Source organism: Halyomorpha halys, unplaced genomic scaffold (assembly GCF_000696795.3).
Source record: "Halyomorpha halys isolate HHAL.00 unplaced genomic scaffold, Hhal_1.1 Scaffold526.1, whole genome shotgun sequence".
Classification (NCBI taxonomy): Eukaryota; Metazoa; Arthropoda; class Insecta; order Hemiptera; family Pentatomidae; genus Halyomorpha; species Halyomorpha halys.
The window spans coordinates 216917-232095 of NW_027106549.1; the positions used below are offsets into that span (position 1 = coordinate 216917).

The following is a 15179-nucleotide window of genomic DNA, read 5'->3' on the forward strand; positions in this document are numbered from 1 at the left end:
ATAGTTATATTAGAGTAGTCTTCCAGAAAAAAGGTTTACTTTGAGGTTAATAGAAATATCCGCCATTGTAATCTAAACTGCAACAGAAGGCAGCCACTTATTAGCCATACTCTTTCCTTACTCCTCTGCCACGCCCCTTAAAGGCATTTTGGTTCAACCTTTCTGACTTCACTTTTTCTGTCAGGATACCCCCACTATTACACTGCTCCATCTAAGGTGCTATCAGGTTAGGCCTAAGGCTGTAGCTGGTCTATTTCTGAATGGTTCTGTTTAAAATTTGATGACATATATTCTGAAGGATCGGCATCATTATTCATTCTACGAATTGATGTAATGTCGGAACATTAATTTGGTAATACCTTGTGCCATTTTAATGTTGTACTACTAATTTTAAACTTGCAGTCTCCTGTATCATGTTGATATCAAAGAATAAAATTATTTTTCTTCACACTGAATTTGTTTATATTTTATCTGAATGATGTTCAGCCCCAGGAATGTTTAATTCTCTCTCTCTGACAAAGATTTTCTAAGTTAGTATATTTCTTAAGCAAGCGTAACTTGATGATAATGAACAACTTAAGATTATAAAAAAAGAGATAAAACTACATTTAATTTTTAAAACATTATTAGAAATTTCTAATTTTTTTTTTTTTTAAAATAACTGTTACCATGCGTGTTAAAGAGAGACACTTCCTATAGTGTCTTTTAAAATGTTAGTTGGACATATAACACTAACTTTTTAATTAATTGAATACCTTTTCCATCCCCTCAACCGATTTTACTATGGAGTTACATAACTGTGGTGTTTATAGTAATAGTAAATTAAATTAAATTTAACTACAATTACTGTGCGTCCTATATAAAGGGACACGGTCAACATTACTACTACAATACACCTCTCAGGCATTCAATATATTGGTGAAATTCAATATTGAGTCAATTATATTTATCGCGTTGGAGAAATGAAAGCTAGAGTAGTAGTGATATGATACCGGACGGTTACATATACTGTCTACGTACGCTACGAGAGCTCAATAATTTAAGACAGTTACAGAATATAATAAAATATTGTTTCAATAATTTTAGATCAAATTGTTTGAAATATTCATGGGATATTACTGTGTAACTTCAGACATCGAACTTAAGAATTGGTTGTGGAGTTTATTCAAAAAATGGCCCAAAGCAACAGATGGACAGATTTAATTCCACTATTTAGAGGTTATATTGTTTCAAAAGAATCTACAAATCTGAGCCATCAAATTTTTGAAAATAGGTTGAGCCAGTTGCATACAAATTGTTACCAACCTACTAATGACCAGGGCCCTATTTCATAATGAAAGCTAATAGTATTAGTTCATAGTACAAGTGTAAAAACTAGTGATAATACTAATACTTATTTTTTTCATGCTAGGGATGATTATTAGTGATATTACAGGAATTAAAGAATACTAAAGTACAAGTTACTATTGTACAAGTCTGTATAATTGAATTAAGATAAATCTATAACACTAATAGTATTAGTTTGTACTTTATTATGAAACAGGGCTCAGGTGATACCCCTAAACACATTACCCTCCTTTTGCCTTCGCCGTAGAATTGAATTTAAAAGTAAAACAAAATTAAAATTAAAAAGTAAAAAATAATTTTAAAAGTAAGCTAAATTAATAAAGCCATTATAGAATTGTCGATTTATTATGGCGCCCTTTGTCTTTCAAGAAGGGGTGTTTTCTCCGGAAGGGTCAGATAGCGGGCATTGTGGAAGAAGAAACAGACTTGGGATGTTTGGTAGGAGGGGAAGGAGACAGAACAAAATAGTTAGCGGGTAGGAAACTGGCTTTAATGGTTTATTAGTGGGGAAGAAACCCCGGCGTCCGAGGGGTCCAAATCGAACAAAGGGACAAGACAATGGGGAGCTAAGTGTTCAGATTGCAACATAACTGGCAGTATTGTGGCCAGCGGGTTGTAACAATGTGTATTGTCGCTCCTCCAGGGCAGTATAGTGAATTAATTAGTACCTACTACTGCTACGGTGGTTTTAGTAGTCCAGGCTATGAAGGATGGGTCGGAAACGGGTACAGGTATTAGTACACTTAATATCTAAATGTTATCTTACCTCACTATGTTTAGTAATGTTACTAAAAGTTACTTCATATACGTAGAAGTGGCCCTAATAAGTTTTTTATTGATTTTCTTATTGAAAAATAAATGTATATTTGTGTGATATACATTTATCTTTAAAATATGTATCATATAATTGAATTTATTTAAATAAATGGAATCCGATTTATTCAAATTTCTCTACAAGAATAAGTTGCACATTCACCTGATTTATGTTTGAACCAAACTTTTAAATTTACTAAGATTTTTGTTTTTAAACTAACATTGTTTTATTTGTTTTTAAAAGTGATATAATTTAAAAAAAAAAATTTTTAAAGTTTCTTCGGAGACTTTCTAAATTGATGTATCCAAGGTTTAAACTTTCTTTCTGCCTGCAAAGGTTATTATGCAAGTTGATGCAAAAACATATATCCACTTGTTTCATTCACTTTAACTATTAGATTATTATCTACCAAACATTTATTAACAAAACCTAGGTGCATAAACAAGGCTTATTTTATTAATCGACAGCTTGAAATTGAAAACAAATTTAAAATTAGATAAATACATTTTTAAAATCTCCATGATAACCGGGAAGGCTGAAAATTTAAAGATAAAAAAAGATAGAGACAGAAAAGAATCAAAAATTATTCTTTACTTCACAAAAATACATAGTTTTATTATTTTTAAAATATGAACGCTATTGCACTCTGAAAAGTAAGTGACAAAATCAATCGCTTGATAAAAGAAAGTGTTTGCTAACAAAAAAAAGTGACAGAATGTTTTTAAAATCTGTATTGTTATCTTTATATATAATATCATATGTATAAATTTTAAACAATTTATCGTTAGTTCCTATTTTAAATTAATTGGAAGACTTAATTACGTATATATTGTAAAATAATGTGTATTTTAGTGCGAAGGAAGCTTAGTGAGTATATAATTATCTATACTCTGGTAGGTAATTATCTATTCTGTAACATTATCCTAAACTGGTCATTAACTGTTCCGTACAGTATAGTACTTACAGTATACAATATTGTACAGTATAGTTGTTTCTCAAACCTGCCACTGGTAGCGTTCTGCAGTTAAGGAAGTTTTGAAATAATTTTTTTTTTTTTTTTTTGAGTAATTTGATTTTATGTTTTTTTAGAGCGGGGAGGTACAGTGAGTATGGTATCTTTCTACTAACTCCAAGGATCTGAATTCGAATCCAGGTTGTGGCAGATAATTATTTATTCTGATAATGTATCTGTGAGTCAACCATGGGGATTCGGAAACCCTCCTTGGGCACACCCAGCCTCTATAAAGTGTTTACCCTTAATTGGGGAAGAACGTGCGTGATCTTGAACAATCTACCTTCCACCACAACAGTTGTTCAATAAATAGTACTTCCTTAAAAAGTTCTGAAGGCTTTAACCTTCATGGTGCTTGGGTTGAAGTTTTTTGTAGTGTATAATCTATTTGCGAATTCCAATCATCCGTGGCAATCATGCCACTTTTTTTCACAGATAATTACGATTGGATATAAAATTATAACAGAATAGTAAAAGTTTTATCTAATAGCATGACATGGATGAAATATTTTTCATAGTTTTTTCTTTAAAGACCTTTAGGATTTTTGGAACTTTCTACTTAAGTTAGCTACATCTAATAAGTTGAATAAGTGTTTGCTAAAGATTATGTAAAAAAACATATATATAATAAAAATAAACACTGCTATAAAAAAAAATTAAAAAAATTCTACTTCCATGAATGAAAAAGTTGAACGAGAGCCGGGTCGCGAAGACACGCTTTCAGAAGAGGCTTAGTTCGAGAGGCTTTTAATAACAAAATATAAATAATAATAATACAAAAAAAAGGAAAACATAAATATATAGTAGAAAAATAAGATGACTGCTATAAATTTGGACCTTTAATCCTTTCGGGAATGCGAGACATAAATAAAGGTGGGTTTGACCCATCTTTTTGTAGTGGGGGGTGGTGGAGTGCCAGCGGCACAGCCCTCCCAATCTACATGGAAATCTACAGAGCCGTCTCGAGCAGGGCTTCTGTTTGACGAGCCGTCTGGACTAATTAATTCCTCATTGTCATCCGGCGGCTGCTTTCTTTAATGGAGGGGAGTCCGTCCTCGATATCGATCAGCCACGACAGTTTGTTATAACCCTTGCTATCTACATGAGGGAGAAATGGCAACTAAATAACAATATAATTTTCTTGATAAGAAAATAGGCAGTAGCCAATCAATAGGACACGAAGATAGCTCCTCATATTTAGCCTTTTTCCTCATATTGAAGAATTATTATTATTTTGTTTATTAAATCTCCCAAAACAGGGCGTCCGGCGGAGCTATCACATGTTTGTTTACTCGATTTAGAATTCTTTCTATTTTGAAACATAAAACCTCGAATTTTGAGAAGTGGTAAATTTTCTATTGTAATGACTCATTATTAAAAATAATAAGCCAAGAAGAGTTCCATAATTGAGAAAAAACATATCTAGATAGTATGATATTTACTTTTTCAAAATATTTTCTTAAAACATAAATAGAAAAAAGGTTATTTACAACAAATTTTATTGTAAAATTATTTATTGTTAACCAACGTTTCGCCCAACTTTGCAGAGCTTCATCAGGGCTGTCAGATTGAAACAGAGAGGACGACTGTAGTCAGTCAGTGTCACCCAGACTACCTTCCTACAATTCCTTCACTAATCGAACCCGAAAAAGCCGGTGATACCAATTTACAAAAAATTACAATAACATTGTTTTAAGAACGAACTACTAATTTTTTTTTTAATATTGCCATGAAACTATAAACAAAGTTGTTAATAATAGAACCAACGGTAGTTTGTTTGTTTAGTGGCGCCAAACTTCATTGGTCATCAACGCCATTTATATTTTATTTAATTTGGCTAATATTCTTTAAATTTTATTTATTTTTTAATTTGATTATTTTATTTATTTAATTTTATAATTTTTTTTTATTTATTTATTTTTTTCCTTCCGATCAAGTTATATTTTTGTCAGTAAGTTTTGTGATTTCAAAAACTGAAACACCAATTCTATTGCCTTATCTTCGTCTCCAATGGTTTTTGAGATATCTTGGCTTAGTCCCAAGCTATTGAGGTGTGGTGTAAAATATGGGCATCATTCAACGGAACCAACGGTAGTGTGATCAGTGAATATCCTTGGTATATATATAACCGTGACTCCAGAATCCATTATTATTAATATAATTATTTTTTTTACGGATCTGTATAATTTAGTAATTTTTAGTACAAAGAATAAACACGTTCTTGATTTTTGATTTTCTAAAAATTTTCATCAAAGTAAAGCATAATTAATTTGCGCCTAATTTTTTTTAATAATTTATAAATATATATGTATGGTATATATAACCCGGGGAGGAAGAGAGGTGGTTCAATGGGTTCGACACTATGCTACTAATACCACAATTTTGACTCCGGTTCCATGTTTGAATCCGGCTGTGGGAGCTAATAATTTATTCTGTTACTATAGCCGTGAGTTAACTCTGTGGGTTCGGGGTTCCCTACGGGTTCTACCCATCTTTATTAAGTGAGGTACCCTAGTTTGTAGAAATATTGTCTTATTTATTCTGATATTCATTTATGTATTTTTCGGTTTCTTGTTTATAATTTGTTTTAATTACATATTTGGGTTTATAAAAATAAGAACACTTTTCAATCAATTTTTTTATTTCTTCTGCTATTAGTTTCATTATTCAGAGCCATCTGTAGGCATATTAATATATTTTAACAGTTTTATTGTATTTTTAAAGATTTTTAGCTCAATATTTTATATTTTTTACTTAATATTTCACAGGCTCTAATTGGATATTATATGACATATTATGAGGTTTTACCTACATAAAATCAGGGCCTTTATACAATTTTTTATATATCTTTATTTAAATTTACAACTGTATATTATATAATACATTTAGTAAATTTGATCTTAGTTAAAATGGAGCGCTACAGGCGTGTAGAGAAACTATCCATTGGTAGCACTATAATGACATTTTACATTATCAGGTCTTGAGGGCATCTTCTTTTCAAGCACCATGGAGAATTGTCAGGAATGGAAGAGGATGCTAGGTTAGAAACTAGGGGGTTTGGGTTGTTAGGGAGTTTATAATGAAAGGAGTGATATCTGGTTCGGGCTAGATCGGTTACATAGGGAACATTAAGGTCTTTATATTTTATACAATATAACCTGCTACAATAGCAAAGTGCACATTGTTCAATATTAAAACTTTAACATAATGGCAAGCTTATGTCGGAGACCTTTTAGCATCTACGCATCAGTGATAAAAAGAATAATTAAAGGTACTCAATTACTGATACAGCAAAAGAGCTTTGGTTCTTCAGCACTATGAAAGGTTATAGCCTTTTATAACCAATAATTAACCATCATATATAGTCCTATTGCTTAATGAAATATCAAATATAATAAAATAGTTGTGTTAGAAATGCATATGCGATGCAAAAAAAAAACAACACTAAAATAAGGTTGAAAAGAGGTTGGATTATGATTAGACTGGTCTTTGAAAAAATAGTAATTTATGAATTAGTATTGATTTTTTAAGGTAATCTCTCCTTTGCATTGTTCTTTAATTAATTATGTAATCATCATTGAATCAACATCACTTATCTATTGTTGTAGAATAGACAGTCAAAAGATTAACGTAAATTATCATATGAGATGTAAGTTGGATTAATTTCAAGAAGATAAATTTAATTGCTTGAATCTGAAATGATCTGTTCAACAAAATTAAGCTTTGCTAATTACATGTATTGCAGGGACGACGAACAACTAGTAACAAACAGGAGCAACCTAGTTAGATCATTATAAGAGTATGTTAGGAGCGATGGTATCCTATTGGTATGAACAAGGGGGTGGGGAGCGAGCAGCATTGTGTGCCAGCCCCAACAAGCAGCCAACTCGTTAGCTCTGTTCCAAGTTGGAAGCCTTCTTGTCACAGCCATACTCCGTCAACAGCTACTCTAAGCCCTCAATAATCCTATTCTCGCCTCACCTCTTCACAAAATCCTCGACAGCAATACTGCAAAACATTCCTGAACATGATGTGGGTTTTAACAACGTTTTATTTCGGACATTTCTTTATTTAATTTTGGAATTTAGGTAAAAATGTGTTTGAACTGAATTATTTTAGCTTGGACATACTGAATTATTTTTATTTCAAATTTTCCACAGAATAGACTGATTCCAAATCAAGACTTAACGATTAGGACGATTATATAGATTGCTCAATAGAAAATTTTAGCAGACAACAAATAACTACTTTACAAGGTAATACTAAGCTGTCTGTACTTATGGACTAGAACTGTAGGAGACAGCAATAAATTAAAAAATCAAACGCATTCAGTCCTTTGATTGCATGTTCTCCGAATATTAGTCTATACTCTATAATATGTAACCAACAATCCCTTGACATATCACCTTAATACTCCATTTCTTTCAGACTTTATTGGATCCAAATTCATCATATTCCATGAAAAACTCACTCATAACGCTAATCCCCTAGCGCAATCCCACAGGCTCTACTTCCCACAGGCTTCATACATCCCTACAATCCTTCGCGAAGGTTGAAACGGTAGTGGTTGAGAGATCAGTTGTAAATAATTATATTAAAGTTCCAGTAATGGCCAGCATCCCATTTGTATCAGACCTTATTAAATTCAAATTCATCTCATTTCATGAGAAACCCAATCACTATCTTAATCCCCTAGCGCAATCCCTATCTAGCATCCCTATAATCTTCCCCGAAGGTTGAAACGGCAGTGGCCTAATGACGTATTGTAAATAACTTTATTGAAATTCAGGCAATGGTCAGATTATCCACTCAGGTACTGAGCGTCTGCGGCTAAAACTCTCACTCATCACCACAAACAGTGACGGGGTTGAAAGAGAAGCGCCGAGATCTTCGGGAGTCCTGCGTTTTCCTCCCTAAGTGGGGGACAAGCTCGATCGGAGTTTCCCAAGCTAAATGTAAGTATTGTAAATGGGGACAATTGTGTTCTTGTTGTCATAGTATATACTCCATAATATGAGATGTTCTTGTTCTTTAAGAATTTTTTAATAGTTATTTTGTTTCATTTTTTAAAATTTATTTATATATTTCTTATTATTATTTTATCATCATTTAATTTATATCTCAGTAAATATGGTGTAAATGTGCTCTAAGATTTCTATCACTATTGTCTGTAAATATGTGACAGAATGAAATTTATGTATAATGTAATTTTTTATTACACATTACAAATATATAGTTCTAAACCTTCCAATCAATATATTCTGTTTAAATTATTAACACTCAAGTCTTTTTTTTCCCTAAAAGATGTATAGAAATAAAAATTTGAATAAAACTCCATATTATAAACAATGGTATAGTTCATGATACTTTTCCCAACTTACAATATATATATATCTCAAGTTAGGCTAACATTATTCCACTCCTAGCAATATATATTATATATTGTATATATTGCTAGGAGTGGAATAATGTTAGCCTAACTTGAGAATGATGATATGCTCTTAACGATATGAACTCGTGCTCTTTTTACTTATCAGTGAGTGAATGATTCCAGAGAAAACTGTAGTAGCTCTTTTCTCCATCCCTAATTTTTGTAGGACTCAGAGATTAAGGTCTTTTGTCGATCATTGGATCATGGAAAAGAGCTATAATATAAATTTCTATGTTGTTATCGAAGTACCTTTGGAAGTTTTAACTCTTCTCTTGCTCCTTTACCTGTATTTTCTCTGCTGTTAAAGACTGTTTTGTTTGATGACCCTTTTTATAAAAATATTTATTTATGCGAAAACTCATTTGTATCGTTTATTGTTCCTTGGTAATACTGCTAATAAGATTACAGCTGTTGTTGGCTGTAACATATTAATAAATTCCTTAGTAAAAAAAAATAAATAAATAAAATAGATAGGAGAGATATGAATATAAATTTCATATAATTTTTGTTGTGAATCTAAAATATCTTTTATAATCCAGGTTAGACGGGAAAGGTGAGTCAGGAACAGGTTATTAAACTATTCTATTTAGAAAAGTATCAATAATTTATTTATATTTATTGTTTCTTTTCTTGAATCTGATAAAAACTTTTGTTTCATCTCCTTAAATTTACTTGCTTCTGTACTTTTTTACATATTGTTTACTCTTGACAATCAAACTTTCTTTACTTCCCCACAGTTTATCGATATTCTACCTCTGCATTCGTACACATTCTTACTGATGTGATGTTCTGCCAAATTATGGTTTACTCTTTAATATCATAATCACTGAAAGATAAAAATTTAAGCTGTATCTCTCTAAGATTAATCAATAACAATTGTAATTGAAAAGACCAATGAAAATTTTTTTTCTCCTTGTATACCAAAAAATTAAATAATGGAATTATTGCACTGTGACTTAAATTGATTACGTATTTTATCATTAATTAATAAAGAATGTATGTCCAGTTATACGAATTTCCTTACCACCAATTCCTCTCATTGTTTAATGCCCGTCAATTTTGGCACATTGTCTTTTTTTATTTCTATTTTAGGCCTTCAAACCAATTGATTGTCTTTCAAACGTATAATATGAAAAATTCCTACAAAAGATGTACATTTTTCGAATAATTGGAAAAACTATTGAAATCAATAGAAACTTGTACACAATGTTTTTAATAACACGATATTCCACTAATGGGTACAGGATGCTTGATTTGGGATACAGATATTGAGGCCGACTTCGTACAAAATAAGTTATGAAACTCGGCCAACTCACTTAAGGAGTAATGTTAACTTTTATTTCATTTCAAAGCTTTGGGATAGTTATTCTTAAACAGTTTAATTCTTAAAACATTTTAATCTATCTTAAAATGGCCGAGGTAAATGCATCCTTACATCCTAAACCTCTGACATTTTAAAACAAAATAGAGGATGGTAGTGACGAACTCCGAGGATCGTCGTGGGGTGGCCCGTGATTTTTTTTATACCAGAGAGAGAAAGTACAAGTAGTTTCGAAGAGAGGACGCCCTGATTTGGTTTTTTGCGATTTTTTTTTTGTTGCTTTATAAAGAAAGATTCATGATTAAAAATGAATCCTAAAAAGGACAATAGGAATTTATATTTTATAACAAATTGAAAACATAATTAATAACTTTATTGAAATACATTTGTTAAAAATCATATTAAATTGCAAGAGGCTTCAATTTTGATGACAAGAAATTTTTCTTGATTTACAAAATAAAATCCACTCGTCTTCTTTTTATAGGAACATTTGAAAAAAGATATACAACTAACCTAAACATCTATCACAATAGGTACTACATATAACTATTTTATCTAATTTCTATGAATAAACATCACAGAGACGTAACATTATTTACATAAAACAATAACATTTGCACAATAAATAGAATATTTTTTTTTTGTTTAAATACTTTATAAGACCGATTCTAATTGGTCATAAATTATTTTAACTTAAATTAATAATCGTATTTATACATTATACATCGATTACAAATAAATAATATTTTGCTTGTTTCTCATAAATACCAAAGGTGACTGTAAGTGAGTGCCATCCAAATAGATACGTTTAGCAGAATCAGAAACAGATGATAGATATCCATTATAAAGAAGTAGCGTAGTTAATATAATATTTGTCCAACTAGTAAAAAAAAAAGTAGATAGGTCTATTAAAAACAAATATTAACATCAATTTTAAAGCTGCACTTTAAACTATTTAATTTAAAACTGAAGTTGAAAAAGGAAAATGTAGATATTTAGAGAATCAACAAATATTTTTAATCGTTTCTAGACGATATAGACCAATCTACTTTTTCAAGACGGGCTGGCATATGTCTACACATATACATATGTCTACACTACAACCCAAATTGAGTAATATGTTTAAAGTCAAGTACGTACTGTAGTATTACATTACTACAATTACTCTTTAGCTTAAGGATAGTTTAGTGCACATCATCCATACAACCAACAATTTATTTAGTCCAGTAAAAATACCTTAAAATTAAGCTGTAATATAAAAATGGTTGTAAAATATAATGGCAAAAAGTTGACCAATCTCAGAAGACCACATATCGCTGATTTTTCAAAATGACTCATCTGGTTTAGGTTTTTTTTTTTTTTTTTTTTTTTTTTTTTTTTTTTTTTTTTTTAAGGCAGTCTAGATCGAGTGTAATGTTTGCCTTGTTATCTACAAGTAACCAACCTATTCTAACCATGGTGGGTGGGTCAAGTTTTTCATTTTGTGGGACCGCCAATTAATGAAAAAGTCAACGACCCCAGGCCGGATTCGAACCGGCGCCGCCCACAGATCTCAGAACGATAGACCTAGACCTAACCGCCTGAGCTACGGACGGCCCAAGTTTTTAGGTTTATTTCTGATAACTCATAAAACAATATAAGTAGCTGAAATATCGTAATAAACGACTTAATAGTGCATTTATCAAGCTGCAATTTGAGCACTGATAAGAGTTCTATTATAATATTCAGAGTGGTTTGTAGTGATTAATTTCCCAGAGACAGTAGTTTTCATGATATTTACCACAATATATTCACAAATTGTTTCTTCCTCGCTATTTGGAAAAAAATATTGGTCTTTGAAAAATGTATCCCGGGAAATATTGAACGTAATGAGTTCTATTGTAGCTCAAATATAATCTAATTCTAGCAAATTTTTCTTCTTGAAAAAAGATTTCTTTTTGTATCGTGCACTCGGTAGCTTTCAAGATATTTCGCATTGAATAAGAAATAAGCGAAAATTTTAGTTTTATTATATAATAAAATAAAAATATAGTTGTTGTTGTCTGGTGCTTTAGGGCGCAAAATCCTGAGGTCATCAACGCCCATGTTTCGCGCTTTATAATTCTATTTCATTTATATTTATAATTCTATTTCACTTTATTTTTCTCTTTAAATAATTTCGAAAAAATTTTTAAATAATTACTTCTTTTTATTACGTATAACAGATCTTCTGGTTTAAATCTTATTCATAGAGTGCTACCAATGGGTAGTTTCTCTACACGCCTGTAACACTCCAATTTAACTTAGATCAAATTTACTAAATGTATTATAATGTACAGTTGTAAATAGCAATAAATAAATATTTAAAAAAAAAAATCTTATTCAAAAGGCCATTCCTTTTAAGAAAACTAAGACCATTTCCAGTCTAGTTTATCGCCAGTTTTTTCCTTCTGAATAAAAGAGGAGATAGTCCAGCTTCAGAACACAGACTAAGAATGGGGCTAGTTCGAAAAGCGCCGGTTGTGTACGTATCCCTGTATGATAAACCGCATCTAGTCTGGGAAGGATTCGGTGTCTGGCAGAGCCGTAAATGAAACATCGTCCATCTTCGAGCATATCAGAGTCTGGTATAGTTTGATAAGTGTGTCTCTGTCTGAGCCCCAAGAGATGCCGATAAGAAACCGTAATATATTTAATTTTTTTATTGCATTGGATTTTAATGTTGAGATGTGCGTTTCCCAATTTAGTTTTCGATCAAATATCATCCCCAGGAATCTGTGGTTATTTGTGTAGGGTATCAAAGAACCTCCTAAATATAGTTCAGGAGATGGTAGGGTTATTTTTTTTCGGGTGAAATGGAGACATTTAGTTTTCTCAGGTGAGAACTCAAGACCAATTGAGAGTGACCAGTTATTAATTATATTGATTGCTTCCTGTAATTTTTGTTTTTTGGTAATTGTATTCGCCGATCGACAAATAATGGCTAGATCGTCCGCGAATAGTAGCGGTATAGCTCCCTTGGCAAGTTGAGTCCCAAATCGTTAATTGCTAGGCAGAATAGTGTTGGGCTGGGAGCACAACCCTGTGTGACTCCGCTATTCTGTAATATAGTGTTGAGACCTGGAATAGTTCAATAACTACGTTTCATGGACATTTACAGTACCTGTTGTATAATCTAGTTAAAAATTTGTATTATTTTTTAACTCGTTAGCTATTGAAAAAAATACAATATGTTACAAAAAAAATATTTTTAAGAGTGTGTACAGGAACAAAATAACAAAAGCGAAAACATTGTTGTTTTATTTTGTTCCTAGATATAAGAAACTAAAAAAAAAGTGAAATTTTTATGTTGTAAATGAGATATAAATTAAAATGCTCTGTACTAATCCGGGAACATAACGTTTCCTTTTAAAATTGATGATGACATAAACCTCCATAAACATCTTATTATAAATCAAAATTTGCGCAATTTAATCTTTAAATTTTACAGAATTTAAGATACTTTAATCATATTTAGGATACTTTTAACATATTAGGAGTTATAAACTTAAGTATTTACGGCCGTCAATATATTAGGCCTAAGCACACTCAAGGAGTGGTAAACTTTTTACTATTCTATTTTACAAATAGTTTTACATTACAATCCACTGAAAGGAATTAGTATACAATTAATTAATAGATTAACTTGTAATTTTACTGGATATATTTATTAATGAGCACCACCATTTGTCTAGAGAATATGAGATAGTATCGAGGAATGATTTGAGACAGAAGTTGGAATAAAAGAGAATTACAAAGAAATAATTTTTTATTATTAATTCTACATAATTTGTGATAAAATTAGTTTTTACTTGTCTCAAATTATTACTTAGATAATGTCAAAATGGTAGCACAATAGAAATGCTAATATAATTAATAGTTCAGAAGAATATTAAACACGGGCCGAAATTATTTAAATCAAAACCTGATCCTAAGGCTGATACAAAGTAATAGATACTCTTATGCGTCAAGTTATTAAAACCACCCTTGCCGTCTTCAGGAGTTTTAATTTTAATTCCATTAAGATGTTCTCAATAAGGTTATAAAGATATTCAATCCGGAGTATTAAGACCTAATGTTTGTTTTAATGAAGTAATCGATAAAATACTTTTTATATATACTATACTATAGAATGTTTTTACTTCGAAAATTCTGTCATTTTCAAATTCTATTAGAAGTCTGTAGGGAATCCTCGAATACAAGTAATTTCACAAAGGTAGTTAAATATTTTCTGATAACATATAATAACACTGAGATATTTTGTACTTCTTTGTTTTAGTTTTGCACAATCATTTAAAAGAAGTTAGTTCTTTATATCTCTTTTTATTATAATTTATTTTATTTTATATCTAATTTATTTTGTTTCAGTTTATCTGATTAAATTTCTACATCTCCCTATATATAAATCCTAGATAGTGGACAACAAATTAATTAAATAGTTTGCTTGGAACACGATTTATGTACATTACAAATATTATTACTTAAAGATTGGATTACATTTGTTGGATATACGATGCTTTAACATAGTAGATATATATATTATTTACATGTATTGGAGGATGCACTATCAGAATATAACTGTGAGAGGCCTCCTAAAGTCGTGGGGGGACGGCGGCGGAGGCGGTAGGTAGTAAGACGGCAAAGGGGATTCCGGAGACTTGGCAACCTCAGAACTGCGAGGCATCTCTAGCGATGGATACTTCTCCAGCGACTGGTACTTCTCCAGTGATTGGTACTTCTCTATCTGGGCAGGATCGTGATGGAACCCGCTCATCGACCTGTACCTCTCCTCCATTGTGTACCTCATTGCGTCCATGTGGCTCGTCATCTGAAATGCGAATATAGAATTCTATTATTTATTATTTATGAAAATAACAAAATTAAGAAAATACACTAAGGTTCATGTTATCCTATAAAATGTTTTAGTGAACGTCTTCAAGGAAGAGACAGTCCCAGACAACAGTCTTCAGACGAGATTTCTAGACACGAGATCTAATTTTAAATACGTCGAACATCAAACGTATCCAATCCTTTCAATCCAAAATCCTTAGACCCATAGTTAATGGACCATATTACGTTTCCAACAGAACACTACACCAGGACCTACATATCCCTTTTGTCCTTGACCTCATACCAACCAAATTCTCAAAATTCCATATAAACCTTTCCAACCATCCTAATCCTTTGGTTCAAACCTTATCTAGTTCCACCCATCCCTACAGCCCACCTAGAAGGT

General features: G+C 31.3%; 1 protein-coding gene across 1 annotated transcript in view; it reads right to left on the reverse strand.

Annotated features, from left to right (window-relative positions):
* Window positions 1-10281: 10281 nt before the first annotated feature.
* Window positions 10282-15179, reverse strand: part of LOC106683905 (transcription factor Sox-14) — a gene marked incomplete in the record, with an annotated part of 91903 nt that continues 87005 nt past the window's right edge. The window contains 1 exon segment of the mRNA XM_067044895.1: window positions 10282-14771. Coding sequence (XP_066900996.1) covers window positions 14511-14771 — 261 coding nt within the window.